General features: G+C 47.1%; 1 protein-coding gene across 3 annotated transcripts in view; it reads left to right on the plus strand.

Annotated features, from left to right (window-relative positions):
• TEX11 (testis expressed 11) overlaps positions 1–18777 on the plus strand; it is a 213286-nt gene that overhangs the window by 143917 nt on the left and 50592 nt on the right. For all 3 annotated transcript variants that reach the window (XM_075917648.2, XM_075917646.2, XM_075917649.2), the window contains 4 exons: positions 9215–9339; positions 11195–11280; positions 11984–12037; positions 14074–14114. In XM_075917648.2, the coding sequence (XP_075773763.1) occupies positions 9215–9339; positions 11195–11280; positions 11984–12037; positions 14074–14114 (306 nt within the window). The remainder of the gene's footprint in view (positions 1–9214; positions 9340–11194; positions 11281–11983; positions 12038–14073; positions 14115–18777) is intronic.

The following is an 18777-nucleotide window of genomic DNA, read 5'->3' on the forward strand; positions in this document are numbered from 1 at the left end:
AGCAACAATGGAGGACCCCTTCTTCAGAATACTGCCAGCTCTCCTGGACTCCCCTTCATGTTAACATCCTAGGGGATCCTGCCCATCAGCTTTCGGAGGGAGTCTGGTTTTCTGAAGTCCAGGGTATGTATTTTGCTACTCTCCTTTCTTCCTTTTGTCAGGATCCTGAAATCTACCATCTCATGATCACTACTGCCCGGATTGCCACCCACATCTACTTCCCCTACTAGTTTCTCCACGTTTGTGAGTAACAGGTCAAGCTGCGCATGGCCCCTGGTCGGTTCCTTCAGCACTTGTACCAGGAAGTTATCCCCAATATTCATAGACTCATAGAATACTAGGACTGGAAGGGACCTCGAGAGGTCATCGAGTCCAGTCCCATGACCTAATGGCAGGACCAGTTACTGTCTAAATCATCCCTGATAGACATTTATCTAACCTACTCTTAAATATCTCCAGAGATGTAGATTCCACAACCTCCCTAGGCAATTTATTCCAGTGTTTAACCACCCTGACAGGAACTTTTTTCTAATGTCTAACCTAAATTTCCCTTGCTGCAGTTTAAGCCCATTGCTTCTTGGTCTATGCTCAGAGGTCAGGGAGAAAAATTTTTCTCCCTCCTCCTTGTGACACCCTTTTAGATACCTGAAAACTGCTCTGATGTCCCCTCTCAATCTTCTCTTTTCCAAACTAAACAAGCCCAATTCTTTCAGTCTTCCTTCATAGGTCATGTTCTCTAGATCTTTAATCATTCTTGTTGCTCTTCGCTGGACCTTCTCCAATTTCTCCACATCTTTCTTGAAATGTGGTGCCCAGAACTGGACAAAATACTCCAACTGAGGCCTAATCAGCACAGAGTAGAGCGGAAGAATGACTTCTCGTGTCTTGCTCACAACACACCTATTAATACATCCTAGAATCATGTTTGCTTTTTTTGCAACAGCGTCACACTGTTGACTCATATTTACCTTGTGGTCCACTATAACCCCTAGATCCCTTTCTGCCATACTCCTTCCTAGACAGTCGCTTCCCGTTCTGTATGTGTGAAACTGATTGTTTCTTCCTAAGTGGAGCACTTTGCATTTGCCCTTATTAAACTTCATCCTGTTACCTCTCCAATTTGTCCAGATCATTTTGAATTATGACCCTATCCTCCAAAGCAGTTGCAACCCCTCCAGCTTGGTATCATCTGCAAACTTAATAAGCGTACTCTCTATGCCAATATCTAAATCGTTGATGAAGATATTGAACAGAACTGGTCTCAAAACCGGCCCCTGCGGAACCGCACTTGTTATACCTTTCTAGCAGGATTGTGAACTGTTAATAACTACTCTCTGAGAACGGTTATCCAGCCAGTTATGCACCCACTTTATAGTAGCCCCATCTAAGTTGTATTTGCCTAATTTATTGATAAGAATATCATGCAAGACTATATCAAATTCCTTACTAAAGTCTAGGTATACCACATCTACCACTTCCCCCTTATCCACAAGACTTGTTATCCTATCAAAGAAAATTATCAGATTGGTTTGACATAATTTGTTCTTTACAAATCTATGCTGGCTCTTACCTATCACCTTACTATCTTCCAAGTGTTTGCAGATGATTTCCTTAATTACTTGCTCCATTCTCCAAAAACTTCCTGGATTGTCTGTGTACTGCTGTATTGGTCTCCCAACAGATGTCAGGGTGAATGAAGTCCCCCATGAGAACCAGAGCCTGCGATCTTGAAGCTTCTCTTAGTTGTCTGAAGAAAGCCTCATCCACCTGATCTGGTGGTCTATAGCAGACACCATCCACAACATCACCCCTGTTACTTCGGCCTCTAAACTTAACATATAGACTCTCAACAGGCTTTTCTCCCTCTATATACTGGAGCTCTGTGCAGTCATACTGCTCTCTTACATACAGTGCAACTCCTCCTCCTTTTCTCCACTGCCTGTTCTTCCTGAACAGTTTATACCCTTCCATGACAGTGCTTACGTCATGTGAGTCATCCCACCAAGTTTCTGTTATTCCAATCAAATCATAGTTCTTTGACTGGGCCGGGGCCTGTGATCTGTAATTCTTCCTGTTTGTTTCCCAGGCTTCTTGCATTTGTGTACAAACACCGTAGATAAGCAGTTGATGGCCCTACCTTCTCCATTTGAATCAAGGATCCTCCTTTGTTGCTCCTTTCTCCTTGTTTTTTCTTCCTAGTATCCCACTTCCCCCCCCTTACCTCAGGGCTTAGGTCTCCATCCCCCAACGAACCTAGTTTAAAGTCCTCTTCACTAAGTTTGCAAGCTTGCCTCTGAAGATGCTCTTTCCTCTCTTGGTTAGGTGGATCCCATCTCTTCCTAGCAATCCTTGTTCCCGGAACAGAGTCCCATGGTTGAAAAAACCAAAGCCCTCTCTCCGACACCACCTGTGCAACCATGCATTTGCTTCTACGATTTGACGATCTCTACCTGGACCTTTTCCTTCAACAGGGAGGATGGACGAGAACACCACTTGCGCTTCAAATTCCTTGATCCTTTTTCCCAGCAGTACATAATTTGCAGTGGTCTGCTCAAGGTCATTCTTGGCCGTATTGTTAGTTCCCACATGGAGAAGCGGGAAGGGGTGGCAATCCGAAGGTTTGATCAGTTTTGGAAGACTCTCAGTCACATCCTGAATTCTAGTTCCTGGTAAGCAGCACACTTCTCGAGATTCCTGGTCTGGATGGCAGATGGATGACTCCATCCCTCTTAGGAGGGAGTCCCCGAACACCACCACCCATCTTCTTCTAGGACCCCTCTCAGAAATTATTTCTACGGCAAGAGGTGGATCACCTCTTACACAGGCACCATAGAGAAGGTGCCCAAGCAATATCGGGGCAGGGGTTTTTACTCAAACTATTTCCTTACGGAAAAATGATCTGGGGTTTGGAGACCTGTCCTAGACCTACTCTGCCTAAACAAATACCTCCGCAAACAATGATTCAAGATGATCCCACTCGTATCCATCATTCTGGCACTAGAGGAGGGAGACTAGTTTGCAGCCCTTGACCTGCAAGACGCCTACTTTCATAGAACTATACACACAGCTCACAGATGCTTTATCCACTTTACGATTGGTTTGACCATTTTCAGTATCAAGTCCTGGCCTTTGGACTTTCTTCTGCCCCCAGGGTACTTTCAAAAACCCTAGCTGTGGTAGTAGTGCATCTGCAACATGACGGTAGATGATTTTTCCTTATCTCGACAACTGTCTCATACAGGGCCCGTCCCAACAAGTGACTCTGCAGGGGATCCAGTTTACCAAGAGGCAGTTCAAATCCCTCAGCCTCATCATAAACTAATAGATATCCACTCAATGTGTCACATAATCGCTAGAGTTCATAGGAGCTCATCTGGATTCCAGCACGGTGAGAGCATACCTTCCCAAGCATCACTTCGAAGCCTTAACAAGCCTTATATGAATCATAACATCCAGCCCTACTGTCACGGTATTATCCTGTCTTCGACTTAAGGGCCACGTGTCCACTAAAGATGTTAAGTATCGGGTAACTGACTAATCAAATAGTCAATGCGTATTAGGGATGTTAAATGTCAATTAATTGAATAGTCAATTAACCTCATGAATTCTTAACTATTAGCCGACTATTCTATAGACCTGGAGGTGGGGGCGGGGCTGGCAGCCTGTGTGTTCTGGCCTCACTCCGAAGGAGCCCCCTGCCCTCTGCGCTACTGCCTCTGATTCAGAGGCAGCAGCGTAGGGTGCCAGGTGGAAGCTGATCCGCAAGGGGAGCCGGTTTAAAAAACAGCTCCCCTCACAGACTGGCTTCCTGTTTCCCTGCACTGCTGCCTTTGTTACAGAGAAAGCAGCATGGGGTGGCAGTAGCCCCTGTCTGGGGGGGTGGATTGAGCTCCCAGACCCAGCTGCCTACCTGCCTGGCTCCTAATACACTTTAGATGCAGAGCTGCAGCAGGGGTAGATCCCGGACCCCGTACTGATCCGGGCCAGTCTGCTAGAAAATTTACTGGCCGGGGGGCAGGGGAAATGCGTGTAGTCTATAGCATTCACCTATAAGCTTTTGCTTGTCGAGTAATTGGTTAATCAACTACACCATTACATCCCTAATGCATATTGCATTAACTGTTCAATTAGTCGAGAGGGCACCTCTGCCTTTGAAATATAGCAACAGTCCTAGGGCTACACTTCAAAGGTGAAAGTGCCGCTTGGAGACTGGAGTCAGCTGGTGACTGTCCCACTGACCCTGGACTTCATGTGGTGCTGCTGCTTTTAAATGCTGTGGCAGTGTTTTGAAGTGGCAGCGCTGCACGGAGCCCAGCATCACCTGGGTTTTCCCTCGCTGATCCCGGGCTCCACGCAGCACTGCCACTTTTAAATGCCACGAGGAACCTGACACCGGGCTCCCCACGGCTTTTCAAAGCAGCAGCACCACACGGAGCCTGGGGACATCTGGGGAGTGCCCGGCTGATTCTAGGTTCCACGTGGTGCTGCTGCTTTGAAAAGCCTCAGGCTTCAAGCAGCGCTGCCACTTTGAAGTACCCTCTCTTCTTCTCCCCCCCCTTGCTGCTTCTATCTAATAGAAGCACCAAGGGAGGAGGGAAGCGACTAGTCGACTATCCTGTCAACTATCTTGTAAGCATTTGCTTATCAGATAGTCGACTAGTCCTTCATATCTCTAATGGCTGCCACGACTTTAGTGGTCCAGTATGCACGCCTGCACTTTTGCTGCCTTCAGCATTGGCTCTCTTTAGTCTATATCCCAGCCAAACACCAGCTGCACAAGCAGGTATCTGTTCCTGCCAATTTTCACAAGTCCCTAAAGTGGTGGACCAGTCCAGGAAACCTCCTGCTGGGGGTTCGTTTTCACTAGCCATAGCTTTCTGTGTACATCACTACAGACTCTTCCCTCCTCAGGTGGGGTGCACACATGCAGGGGTGCTTTGCTCAGGGCAGAGGGTCAGCTCACCAATCCCTCTGGCATATCAATCTCTTGGAGCTGCGCCCTGTGGGCAGTGCTTGCAAGTGCTTCGTCCAAGACATCCGCAGCTGCAGTATGCGCATTCTAACGGACAATACCACCACCATGTTTTACATCAACCGACAAGGAGGTGCTTGCTTCCCATCGCTTTGTGCGGAGGCAGTTTGCCTGTGGAATTGGTGCATTTGCAACAACATCACCCTCATTGCATCGTACCTCCCAGGGATCAAAATGCAACTGCGGATTGTTGTCACTTCATTACAGACCATGAATGGGAACTTCACATAGATATCCTGCATTTGCTGTTTCACCTGTGGGGATACCTAACTGTAGTTTTTTTTGCGACATACCAGAATTCCAAGGAACCCAAATATTGCTTGGGCCCGGGATCCCTTGGGGACATCTTCCACATATCATGGTAGGCTTGCCTCTCCTAAGCGTTCCATCCTATTCCTCTCATACCCAGAGTACTCAGGAAGATCGAGCAGGAGGGTACTTGGGTCATTCTTATAGTCTCTGCCTGGGCCAGACAGATTTGGTTTCCCTATCTTTATCAAATGTCTTGTCGACCTCCTTACCCCCTTCTGAATTGATGAGATCTCTTATTTCAGAATTCAGGCAAGCTTCTTCATCCCCAACCAGAAACATTACACCTGACCACATGGTTTTTATCTAGCTCTCAGAGGGTATGTCTACACTACAAATTTAATTCGAACTAACAGCCGTTAGTTCGAATTAACTTTCATAGGCGCTACACAGGTAAACTGCTAGTTCGAACTTAATTCGAACTAGCGGAGCACTTAATTTGAACTAGGTAAACCTCATTCTACGAGGACTAACGCCTAGTTCGAATTAAGGGCTGTGTAGCCACTTAATTTGAACTAGTGAGAGGCTAGCCCTTCCCAGCTTGCCCTGGTGGCCACTCTGGGCACAACCAGGGAAATTCATCTGCCCCCCTCCCAGCCCCGGAGCCCTTAAAGGGGCACGGTCTGGCTATGGTGCCCGTGCCAGGTGCAAGCTTGCCAGCACTCAGCCAGCAGACCCTGCACCTGGCACGGCACGAGCCAGCCGCCCACTGCCACCCAGCCCTCTGCCTCTTTCCGGGACCAGGCTGGCGGCTCCCAGGAGCCTGCCCGAGGCCGCAAGAGGTGGGCGCCCGTCTGGTCTAGTGCGGAGATCGTGGACATCCAGGTTTAGGGGGAGGCCTCCAACGTCCACGACCTCCGCACTAGGCACAGGAAAGCGGCCGTCTAGAGCAGGATAGCTTCCAGCCTGACCACCAAAGGCCACATGAAAACCCAGGAGCAGGTTTGCATGAAAATCAAGGTGGTCCAGTGAGCCCCCCCGACCCTGACCTTAGAACATAAGAACGGCCGTACTGGATCAGACCAAAGGTCCATCTAGCCCAGTAGCCTGTCTGCTGACAGGGGCCAACTCCAGCTACCCCGGAGGGGATGGACCGAAGACAAAGACCAAGCTATTTGTCTCATGCCATCCATCTCCAACCTTCCACAAACAGAGACCAGGGACACCGTTCCTACCCCCTGGCTAATAGCACTCCATGGACCCATCCTCCATGACTTTATCTAACTTCTCTTTAAACTCTGTTCTAGTTCTAGCCTTCACAGCCTACTGCGGCAAGGAGTTTCACAGGTTGACTATTTGCTTTGTAAAGAAGAACTTTCTGTTATTAGTTTGAAGCCTGCTACCCATTCCTTTCCTTTGGTGTCCTCTAGTCCTTATATTATGGGAACTAATGAAGAACTTTTCTTTATGCATCCTCTCCGCACCAGTCATGCTTTTATAGACCTCTATCATATCCCCCCTTAGTCTCCTCTTTTCTAAGCTGAAAAGTCCCAGTCTCTTTAGCCTCTCTTCATATGGGACCTGTTCCAAACCCCTGATCAGTTTAGTTGCCCTTTTCGGAACCCTTTCCAAGGCCAAAATATCTTTTCTGGGGTGAGGAGATCACATCTGTACACAGTACTGAAGGTATGGCGTACCATAGTTTGATACTTCCCCTCCTCCTTCTTCCCCTTGCTTCCCCCTTCCACCTCCCTCCTCCCAGGTTTCCCCCTCCCCTCTCCCACCCTCTCTCTTCCCCTCTCCCACCTCCTTTTCCCAGTCTGCCCAGAGGTTAATCCCCCCCCCCAGTTTTGTTAAATAAAGAGTTTCTATTTTTGAACACACGTGTCCTTTATTTTGTACATCAGGAAGGGGGGCTAGGAAGGGGTAAGTGGAAGGAAGTGAGGGAGGAATGGGGTATGAGCCCCCGATGGGGAGGACTGGGGTAGCTCTGCGGGCTCCTCAGGGTGGAAGCTCTCCTGCAGCCCCCCGATTGACCTCCCGGATGGCAGCCTGCGGCAAGTGCAGCTGGGCTGATGGCCGAGTGCTGTGATGTGCCGAGTGTAGGCACTCAGGGCACTCCAAGACAGGACTGCTTTGCTGTCCCTCGTCGTGGTAGACAAGCAAGCGGGGAACCCTGAGAACTGTCTGTCCGGGGTGAGGGTCGGGTCCCTTTAAGCACAGCCCTTGGCTAGGCTGAGACAGCAGCTCCACGCTCTAAGTCCTAACCTGATACCCTGCCGGCACTGCTTCCGGCCAGCCTTAACTTTGGTTCAGGGTCCACTCAATGTGGACATGCTAGTTTGAATTAGCAAAATGCTAATTCGAACTAGTTTTTAGGTCTAGATGCACTAGTTCGAATTAGCTTAGTTCGAATTAACTAATTCGAATTAAGTTAGTTCAAATTAGTGCTGTAGTGTAGACATACCCAGAGATGGAAAAGAGCTCTTCTCAACAGGTGAAAAGAGTTTTAATAAACAGTAGAAGACAGACTACACATAAGACTTACCTCCAGAAGTGGAACTGCTTTGTAGCATGGTGCACCGATAATGATACTCTGCTGATTGCCGCTCCACTACATATTATGCTGGATTACATTTTGCAGATCAAGGACCAAGGACTATCACCATTCTCCCTCAGAGTGCATCTTGCGGTGCTGATGGCTTTCTATCTGCCGATTGACAGATTTTCGATATTTGTGCACCCAGTCTCGAAGAGATTCCTTAGAGAGCTGCATAATCTTAATCCACCATGCAGGCTGCTAACCCCCTCATGGGATCTAGACCTTGTGCTGAACACACTGATGGGACCTCCATTTGAGCCTCTAGCCACATGTTCGCTCCCTGTACTAACAGCAAAGATGGTCTTTCTAATAGCAATCACATCGGTAAGATCAATGAGCAAAAATGCTGTTCTCGTGGTGGCACCACTTACACAGTATTTTACAAAGACAGAGTGGTCCTCCAACCTCATCCTTCCTTTCTACTGAAAGTGTGCTCAGAATTTCGCATCAACAAGCCTATAGTTCTTCCCACATTTCACCTGAAGCCTCATGCTTTTCATGAGGATGCAGTATTATGGGCTAGATGCCCATAGGATGTTAGCATTCTATATTGACTGTACACGACCCTTCCACAAATTGCAATCATTATTCCTATCCCTTATGGAATGATTGCAGAGGATGGCATTATCCGCGCAACGTATTTCCAAAATAATTACATCCTGTGTTACTCAATGTTATTCCATGCAAAACAGCCCTCTTCCTACAATGCTGAGAGCTCATTCGACACAGGCCATAGATACGTCAACTGCCTTCCTGAAAGGGGTCTCCCTTATAGATATCTGTGCAGAAGCTATATAGGCGTCCAACCACACCTTTATAAAACACTATGCAATCAACCCTCGAACAGAGAGGAGTTCCACTGTAGCCCAGGTGGCCCTCAGATCTGCATAACTCATAATTTAAAGCCCACCTACCACACTGTGGATATTGCTACAGAATCACCAACAGTGGAGCACCCACGGGGACATCACTCGAAGAAGAAAGGGGTTACTCACCTTGTACAGTAACAACAGTTCTTTGAGTTTGTTTGCCCCCATGGGTGCTCCACAACCCACCCTTCCTTCCCCTCTTCTTCGGATCTGTTGTACACAAGCTGGTAGTTACGATGAAAACCGAGGAGACTTGGGCTGCACACGTGAACTTCAAAGGCGCAAACTGCATGCACCACGTGCGAGCATGCGTGGCCTGACCAGATGCTGCTTGAAAAATCTCCAATCTATGGCGCTGGGACAAGCCCGAGAGCAACAGTGGAGCACCCATGGGAGGACACATTTCAAAGAGCTGTCATTATTGCACAGGGTAAGTAACTTCCCTTTCTTCGTTAATTTCAGCGGTGGAGGCAGTTGTTGCAATTGGGAAGTTAGCAGCAAATCATACTCAACTTGAAGATAAGTTGTTAGCAGATGGAAGTGCAGCCACCAATCTTCTGAGTTTAGCTGCCCAGATTGCTTTAGAGGTAGGTAGAGCTGATAATATTTTCTTGGGCTTCTGTTTAATCTTCAAGTAAGTGTAGCAGCTGTAGCCTGTCCTAATTTGTAGACTTTCTTTGCTATGTGCTACACTAGAGAAGACCTTGCTATGTAAACTCAAGTGTGTTGAATAAGGTGAAACAGAGGCTTATTCCAATACAAAGAAATAAAGTTTTAAAAGAATTCTTAAGGAAAATTCCTCAGGTACAGGCAGTCCCCGGGTTACGTACAAGATAGGGACTGTAGGTTTGTTCTTAAGTTGAATCTGTATGTAAGTCGGAACTGGCGTCCAGATTCAGCCGCTGCTGAAACTGACCGCCAGTTCTGACTTACATACAGATTCAACTTAAGAACCCCAAGTGTCCCCAAGTCAGCTGCTGCTGAAACTGATCAGCGGCTGATTCCAGGAAACCCGGGGCAGAGTAACTCTGCCTCGGGCTTCCTGTAGTCAGCGCTGGTCAGTTTCAGGAGCGGCTGACTTGGGGACGCCTGGGGCAGAGCAGCTGGGGTGCTGCTGGGTTGCTCCAGTAGCGCCACTCCTCGGCGCTACTGGACCAACCCAGCAGCACCCCAGCTGCTCTGCCCCAAGCATCCTGATTCAGCCGCTGCTGAAACTGACCAGCAGCGGCTGAATCAGGACGCCTGGGACAGAGCAGCTGGGGTGCTGCCAGGTTGGTCCAGTAGTGCCCAGAGCGGCGCTGCGGGACCAACCGGCAGCGCCCCAGCTGTTCTGCCCCAGGGTCCACAACAAAAGCCTGGTCTGCTGGGGGGGGCGCACTAGCTGTGCCCCCCCCCAGCAGACCAGGGACATGGGGAGCAAAGCGGCAGCGGGGTGCCGTGCCTCTGAGGCTTTGCTCTGGCAAAGCCTCAGAGGCGCAGCTCCCCGCCACTGCTGCGGCTTTGCTCCCGGTGCCCCTGGTCTGCTGGGGACCGTCTCCAGCAGACCAGGGACACCGGGAGCAAAGCCGCAGCAGAGATGGTCCCCAGCAGACCAGGGGCACCAGGAGCAAAGCCGCAGCAGCGGTGCGGTGCCGTGCCTCTGAGGCTTTGCCAGAGCAAAGCCTCAGAGGCGCGAGACCCCTCCACCTCCCCAGCTTTGCTCCAGGTGTCCCTGGTCTGCTGGAGACGGTCCCCAGCAGACCAGGGGCACCCGGAGCAGCTTTTCTCGCCCTGGAGGTCGAGGTGGCGGGACCGCTGTGCTCTGGGCGGTCCCGCTGCCTGCGAGCTCCGGGGCGAGAAAGCCCCGTTCGTAAGTGCGGATCCGACATAAGTCGGATCCGCGTAACTCGGGGACTGCCTGTACATATGTTAGTACATGGACATTGCATCAGATGCTTTCCTAAGGTCTCCTGTCATAAGGTACAGAGTTTCTGTTGTCTTCTGTCTTGATTGCTGAACTCGGAAGGGGAAGCTGCTTATATGTGTGTAAGAAGCTCAGATTCTGGAGTTGGGAAATCTCAAATTACTATGAAAAATACCTTGTCTTCCTTGCATGTATGTGAGCAGTAACTGAATTGTGCGTATACTGAATTAATGATTATATTGGCATGTATAGCACAGTCCTTTTATCTGTCCTCTTGGGTTTTACTAATAGTATCCCAGGTTCTAATGGTTTCCCCAAGATGTAGTGGTCTTTTTCTGTCTATGGACTGATTGTACAAGGAATCACATTGTTAAGACTTTTTGCCTTGCATCTGGGCATGTTTGTTATGCAGAATCCTCTTGCCTTACCCCCATGAAAAGGCCTATGAAATCCAGCAAACATTTTCCAGTTGTGGGTAGGATGGAATTATTTGAAGATTAGCACAGCTTTTAGAAAATGTGTGTGTTACTTGTTTTCAGAATGAACAGCAGGTTGTAGCTATTAAAGCTTTGGAGTATTTATATCAGCACTCACAAGATTGCCAACAAGTGTTTACAGCTTTAAAGTAAGTATTAGAGATACCCATAAAGGAAATGAATTTGTGCTGCTTTTCTTTGTTTTATTTTATTACATCTGAATATTTTTTTTTAGTTTTCATTAAGGTGAAGAACTGAGCAGGTGATGTATACTGTGCTAGCCAGCAGCTTTTCTGCTGTTGAAGTCCAGACCATCCCATGGCACTGTAAAATATACCTCATACCTGAACTGCCACACTTGTAGCCATGACTGTCATAGGCTTCCTTTGAGTAGTGAATGCTAGCTGCTCTGAATTTAATGTTTCTGTGATGTGGACAAATGGCTGGTGGTGACTAGAATGAAATTGCAACAAATGTGTTTTGACTTCCTGTCTATAATCCCCAGAGGTGAAAGGACTGATTTGATATTTGGTATCTAGCCTTAGAACTTGGGTTTGTAGCTAATAAAGAATTTTTTAAAAAATACAATGTTAAAGTTTTCTACCCTATTTTAAGAATAATAATTATAAGACAAACACATTGCTTCTGTTGTTTACCCCAAGCCAGCCAGATATTGACTTAGCAAAGTAGAGGACAAAATAAAGGATGAAGATGGGAAAAATCTGTATATTGACTTGACGGCATAGAGAAGAGCTGGGAAAAGGTTCTCTCTATTCAGATCTGAAAAGACACAAAAATATTAATAGTGATATAGTTTCTCAGTTTTATTTTCTGTTTTTTTCTTACATATAGATGTGTGATTCGCCTTGTGTTGTCAAAAGTCATGGCAGAACCCAAAGAGAATAGGTGAGGCCATTTTCTAAATACATTTCTGTACTAGTCATCACTCACAGCCCCCAGTTGGAACCCCTTCAGCGCATCATTGACGATCTACAACCGATCCTGGAAAAAGATTCCTCACTCTCACAGGCCTTGGGAGACAGGCCAGTCCTTGCCCTACAGACAACCCCTTAACCTGAAGCAAATCCTTTCCAGCAGCCACACATCACACCTCAGTACACTCACCCAGGAACCCTACCCCTGCACCAAACCCTGTTGCCAACACTGTTCACACCTCTCTGCAAGCATCATCATCACAGGACCTAATCATATAAACCACAACATCAGAGACTCATACAGCTGCACATCCTCTAATGTGATATATGCCATTAAGTGCCAACAATGCCTCTCTGCCATGTATATTGGCCAAATGAGATAGTCTCTGCAACAAAGGATGACTGGACACAAGTCAGACATCAAAAATGTTAATACACGTAAACCTGTAAGGGAACATTTTAACCTGCCTGGGTACTCATTAATTGATTTAAAAGTAGCCATTCTTCTACAAAGGAATTTCACCAGCCAATCACAGAGAGAGAATGCGGAATTGACATTCGTCTGTGAATTTGACACTATTTTACTGGGCTTGAACAAAGATGTGGCATTATAAAGCCAGCCTTTCCTGCATTTAACAGCTATTTTTTAGATTACAAGTTAAGTTTAGGACACTTCCGGCCCACCTAATTAGCCTCATTAGCACAGGTCCTATAATTGATTGGTACTACCCTGCTTCTTTTTCTGTTATGAATTCTGCGTTCCCGTTATCACTTTTCAGTTCATCTGATGAAGTGGGTTTTGCCTATGAAAGCTCACAATATTATATATGTTTTTTGTTAGCCTCTAAAGTGCCACAGGACTACTTGTTATTTCTGTACTATGATTGTCCACTTGGGCTACATCTGCAGGTTTCTTTCGGAAGAAGCTTTTCCAGAAGAGATCTTCAGAAAAAACTTCTTCCAAAAGAGAATGTCCACACAGCCCAAGCACATCGAAAAAGCGATCTGCTTTCTCGAAAAATAGTGTCCACACTGAATGGATGCTTTCTCGCATTTAAGTTGTGATTACTATGGACAGAGTGGCCACCAAGGCAACTGTGCTTTTTCCTCTTTCCTCTTTTTTCAAAAGAACTCCCTCTTCTTCATAGAAAGAGGTTTACCAATGTCCGAAAGCCCCTCTGTTCTTTCAGTTTTTTTTGAAAGAACACAATTGCAGTGTGGACGAAAGTGAAGTTTTTTTGGAAAAACAGATGTTTTTCCGAAGAACTCTGTGGTGTAGACATAGCCTTAGAAAGGTATATGTGGTTTTTATTTTCTTATTATTCCCTTAATCAAGCCAAACAACAATTTACATAAATGAATAAGAACTTCAATTAATGGGCCCAGTGGCATCAAGTGTGGTCATCTCTTCATCTTGGATAATTTTTCTCCAAGTACCTGTATTACTCCCTCTCTCCTGTGAACTGAATGCCAGCATGATACTAACTCAGTCCTCAGTGGGGAGTGTGGATCAGACTGTTTCTCTGAAGTAGACATCTTCAGTTGACAGTTGGAAAATGTGCCTGTCAAGAGCTCTGAGAACAGTGATCTCCCATGCCAGAAACCAAGTATTTTTCAATTTGTATTTTGAGTGCCCAAAGCCCAGGAAAAGGAATACTGTTGATAGTAAATCTTGGGTCTGTTTGGACTGGTTTATATCATTTTGCTCTGTACCCACGTTGGAGTTAGTGCCATACTTTTGATATTGCAAGGAAACAAGGCTATGTAAATGAAACATAGAAAATCTGCTACAATGCTCCAACTCTGTTCCTAAAGATCGCCATATCTACACGACTGTTACTACATGCCTGCAGCACTGCTACTCCAGGTCCTAGAACAATATGGGGTTTGAGTCTTTATGCTTTTGACAAAAGGATGGGTTATTTTATCTGTAATTAGAGTTACTGTATTCTGCCATACCATATAAAATAAGTGTTCTGTAAAACTCGATTTCCCCCTCCATTCTAGGAATAACGGTATGGACACACTTGTGGCTTACTTGACCTCAGGTATGTAGTTTAATTTCCATTTTTTGTGGTTGTTTATCTATCTGCACAGTTAATGCTGTGTTTTTCTGCTCTGGAAAGATGGAAGACTACATTTAGAAGAGCTTCATTGCTGGTAGGGCCTATAACAGTGTTAGCTGCTTCCCTTAGACAAAAGGCCCCCTCTTCCTACACAGTTTCCCCTTGGGAAGAGGAAACCCTACTCCTCACAAATGCAGTTAAAAATCAGGTGACATGGCTAGCAGTCCTAGAGGCTTCAGTCTAGGATGGCCTGAAGTGACAGTTCTGTTTACATGGATAGGGCTCAGAACAGCACCTTTACTAGACAGGCAGGAGCTATGACAAATGAAAAGGGTTGTTCTGTTATAATGAGTTTCCAGTGTGAATTTATAAAGTTGGTAGTTAAAGGTCAAGTGCTAGGCTCTTTATTGTCCTTGTTATTTACAAAAAGAGGATTGTTTATATTAAAGTGACTTCTATTCTTCCTCTGAAACTAGAAACGGCAGAAAATAATAGAAAGTTGGTCAGAGAAATGATGGGCTAATGACAATATTAACACTTAGTTCAATTTGCCCTTTGCCTACCTTCCCAAAACCCCTCCTCTACTTTGACTAGTGTCCCTATGGGTGCTTCACTGCAGGTGTGTCTGCATCCCTGCCATGCTTATCAGTGAACTTCAGTAGCAATGTCTGTTGGGCCTGCATATGTGCCGTCTCTCCTTTTGCTGCATCATGAGGCTAGCCAGCATGTGTGGGCTAACCATACACACTTCTTCTTTGAAGAGTGTCCCTGTGGGAGTTCCACTGTAGGTACCTGTGCACCCTTGTGCTTTTAGCCAGAGATTTGTAATAGCAGTGCTCCGGTTCACCATGCTTGCATGGCAGCTATCTCACACCTCTCTGAGAAGCTGTCCCATGTTCACAGCCAGCCATTCCCCATTTCCTGCTCTGCCACTGTTGGCTTCAGTCAGCATAGCAGCAGCATCTTCAGGAAACTTTTCTACTATTATTTACTCCTAATTTTATCTTCTTCATTATTTTCTCCCTTCAGGCTTTTCCCCTTATTTTCCTTACTTAAAAAAAAAATCCTTCCTCCCCCACCTGAAGCAGACATTGCCTATCAGTCTATATGTATTTACAAGGGATTATTCCCATCCCCTTTTTTCAAACAGCTTCTCTGCCATGCCTAGCTCTCCAGGCATTAGATGCTGTCTAACTTGTAAACTGTCCATGCCAGCTTCAGACGGCCATGTAGAGTGTGTTCACTGTTTAGGAGAGACACACGTTACAAGTGTTACCACTGCAAAAAATTGATGGCAAAAACTTGCTACAGCTAGAGTTCATCTCGTGGAGTAGAATCATAGACTCATAGGTCTGGAAGAGACCTCGGGAGATCATTGAGTCCAGCCCCCTGCCCAAAGCAGGACCAATCCCAACTAAATCAACTCAGCCAGTTGTGGTGTAGTTCCCCCACTACAAAAAGGATGCGGACGCATTGGAGAGGGTCCAGCGGAGGGCAACCAAAATGATTAGGGGTCTGGAGCATATGACCTACGAGGAGAGGCTGAGGGACTTGGGTCTGTTTAGTCTGCAGAAGCGAAGAGTGAGGGGGGACTTGATAGCAGCCTTCAACTTCCTGAAGGGAGGTTCCAAAGAGGATGGAGAGAGGCTGTTCTCAGTAGTGACAGATGGCAGAATAAGGAGCAATGGTCTCAAGTTGTGGTGGGAGAGGTCCAGATTGGATATTAGGAAAAACTATTTTACTAGGAGGGTAGTGAAGCATTGGAATGGGTTACCTAGGGAAGTAGTGGAGTCTCCATCCCTAGAGGTGTTTAAGTCTCGGCTTGACAAAGCCCTGGCCGGGTTGATTTAGATGGGATTGGTCCTGCCTAGAGCGGAGGGCTGGACTTGACGACCTTCTGAGGTCTCTTCCAGTTCTGATTCTATGATAAGGGGATGGTTGGATGAAATAACATGATCTTGGTAACTAATTGACCATTCATTTCCAGTTGGAAATAGGTCAATGGAGGGATGATAGGAGTTGCTATAGGGAACTTTCTGGGTGTCTGGCTGGTGAGTCTTGCCCACATGCTCAGGGTTTAGCTGATCGCCATATTTGGGGTCAGGAAGGAATTTTCCTCCAGGGTAGATTGGCAGAGGCCCTGGAGGTTTTTCGCCTTCCTCTGTAGCATTGGGCACAGATCACAGCTGAAGGACTCTCTGCATGTTGGGGCCTTCAAAGTATTGGAAGGCTTCAATATCTGAGACATAGGTGAGAGGATTATTCTAAGAGGGGTGGGTGAGATTCTGTGGCCTGCACTGTGCAGGGGGTCAGACTAGATGATCATAATGGTCCCTTCTGACCTTAAAGTCTATGAGTCTATGAGTCTATGAGCCAGGACTGTGTCAAACCAAGACTTAAAAACCTCTAGGGATGGAGATTCCACCCCTCCCTAGGGAGCCCATTCCAGTGCTTCCCCACCTTCCTAGTGAAATAGTTTTTCTTAATTTCCAACCTAGACCTCCCTCACTGTAACTTGAGACCATTGCTCCTTGTTCTGCCATTCGTCACTACTGAGAACAGCCTCTCTCCATCCTCTCTGGAACCTCCCTTCAGGAAGTTGAAGGCTGCTCTCAAATCCCCCCTCACTCTTCTCTTCTGCAGACTAAATAAACCCAAATCCCTCAGCCTCTCCTCATAGGTCACGTGCTCCAGCCCCCTAAGCATTTTGTTTGCCCTCCACTGGACCTTCTCCAATGCGTCCACATCCTTTCTATAGTGGGGGGCCCAGAAGTGGACACAATACTCCAGGTATGGCCTTACCAGAGCTGAATAAAGGGGAAATCCCTGTGTCTTGCTTCTGACCCTGAGCACAGGACCCCTCCTCGCCATCATTCACCCACTGCCACATTGGATGAGGAATCCTCCTCAAAGACAGCTCCAACGGACCCTTTCACTCCAAAAACTTCAAAAAAGCAGTTTAATTCCTTCCCCTCACAGAGAATTGCCTCCTAAAAAGTAATTTCCAATTACAGAATTTGCACTGGTACCACTGGCACCAAGAGCATTGGACTGCGAGGCACCGGATCTGTCTGGCACCGGGACAACTGAAAGAGCAAAAGCCCTGGTGCAGCCTAGCTCTAAGGCAGGCTCACAAGCCCACTATCTCTGCCTTGAGAGAGTGGAATAACCCCTTGGCACCAAGCAATACAATGGCACCACCTGCTGCACTGATACACTGCAGCAAGCCTACTGCTCTGGAAGCACAGACAATGCTCTCCAGCCTAAGAGTGCCTCCTCTGCCAGCACTAAGCTTCCTTGTGCTGCAGCAGTTTGTCAGTCAGGCAGACTTCTTCATCACTCACTCCAGGCACACCTCTCATCCCGCCCAACAGTACCCAGCAAGACCAGAAATGAATCTGACTAATATACCTGCAACATCAGTCCCTCCTCTTTCCAGTGTTGAGGAGGAAGAATTGGCAGCGGGAACGTGCACCCCTCATTTCTTTCTGGGTAGGCAGTCTGTAGTAGACCCCTACCATGACATCACCCTTGTTTTTTACTCCTTTTAATGTAACCTAGAGACTCTCAACAAGTCTGTCTGCTTTGTCCATCTCAACCTCAGTCCATGTGCATATATTGAAGGATCATTAGATCACTATGAAAACATTGCCATGTATTCCATTTAAATGATAGGTGAAAGAGCAGGAATAACCAAACTGAGTGATTGGGCAACACAAAGGCACATGGAATTCAGTGTTGACAAATGCAAAGTAATGCACATGGAAAAATATATTCTTCTTTGGTAGTGTCCCCGTGGGTGCTTCACTGTAGGGGTATGTCTAGACTACATGCCTCTGTCGTCAGAGGCATGTAGATTAGACTACCAGACATAGGAAAATGAAGCGGCGATTTAAATAATCGCCGCTTCATTTAAATTTACATGGCTGCCGTGCTGTGCCGATCAGCTGTTTGTCGGCACAGCACGGTAGTCTGGACGCGTGGGGGTCGACATCAAAGGCATTTGTCGACCACCCAGGTAAACCTCATCCCAGCAGGCATACCTGGGAGGTTGACAAATGCCTTTGATGTCGACCCCCGCGCGTCCAGACTACCATGCTGTGCCGACAAACAGCTGATCGGCACAGCGCGGCAGCCATGTAAATTTAAATGAAGCGGCGATTATTTAAATCGCCGCTTCATTTTCCTATGTCTGGTAGCCTAATCTACATGCCTCTGGCGACAGAGGCATGTAGTTTAGATGTACCCTAGATGACGGGCTCATCCCGGTGCCACAGGTCGGAGATTCGTTAGCTGTGGTTTAGCTGGACCGCACATGTGCGGGGGCATCATGTGCCTTTCGATGCCCGGGTCTCCTGGATTTAAGAAATGTTCTTCATGCCGCGAGGCAATGCCAGCCTTGGAAGGCCATGATACTTGTATCAAGTGCTTGGGAGAGAGCCACATTCCTCAGAAATGCCAGCACAGCTCTAAGCTCACAGTGCGCGCCAGACGGGATCACGAAATGCGCCTGAAAATGCTCCTCTTCAACAAAGTGCTGCAACCTGCTGAGGCTGTCATCTGTCATCTCTAAAGCCTCGGGTAAGCCATCATTGACTCAGAGAGTGAGCATAGGTGATAAGCCAGGTACATCTGGCTCATCTTC

The sequence above is a fragment of the Pelodiscus sinensis genome, chromosome 13 (genome assembly GCF_052426305.1).
Source record: "Pelodiscus sinensis isolate ZL-2025 chromosome 13, ASM5242630v1, whole genome shotgun sequence".
Lineage (NCBI taxonomy): Eukaryota > Metazoa > Chordata > Testudines > Trionychidae > Pelodiscus > Pelodiscus sinensis.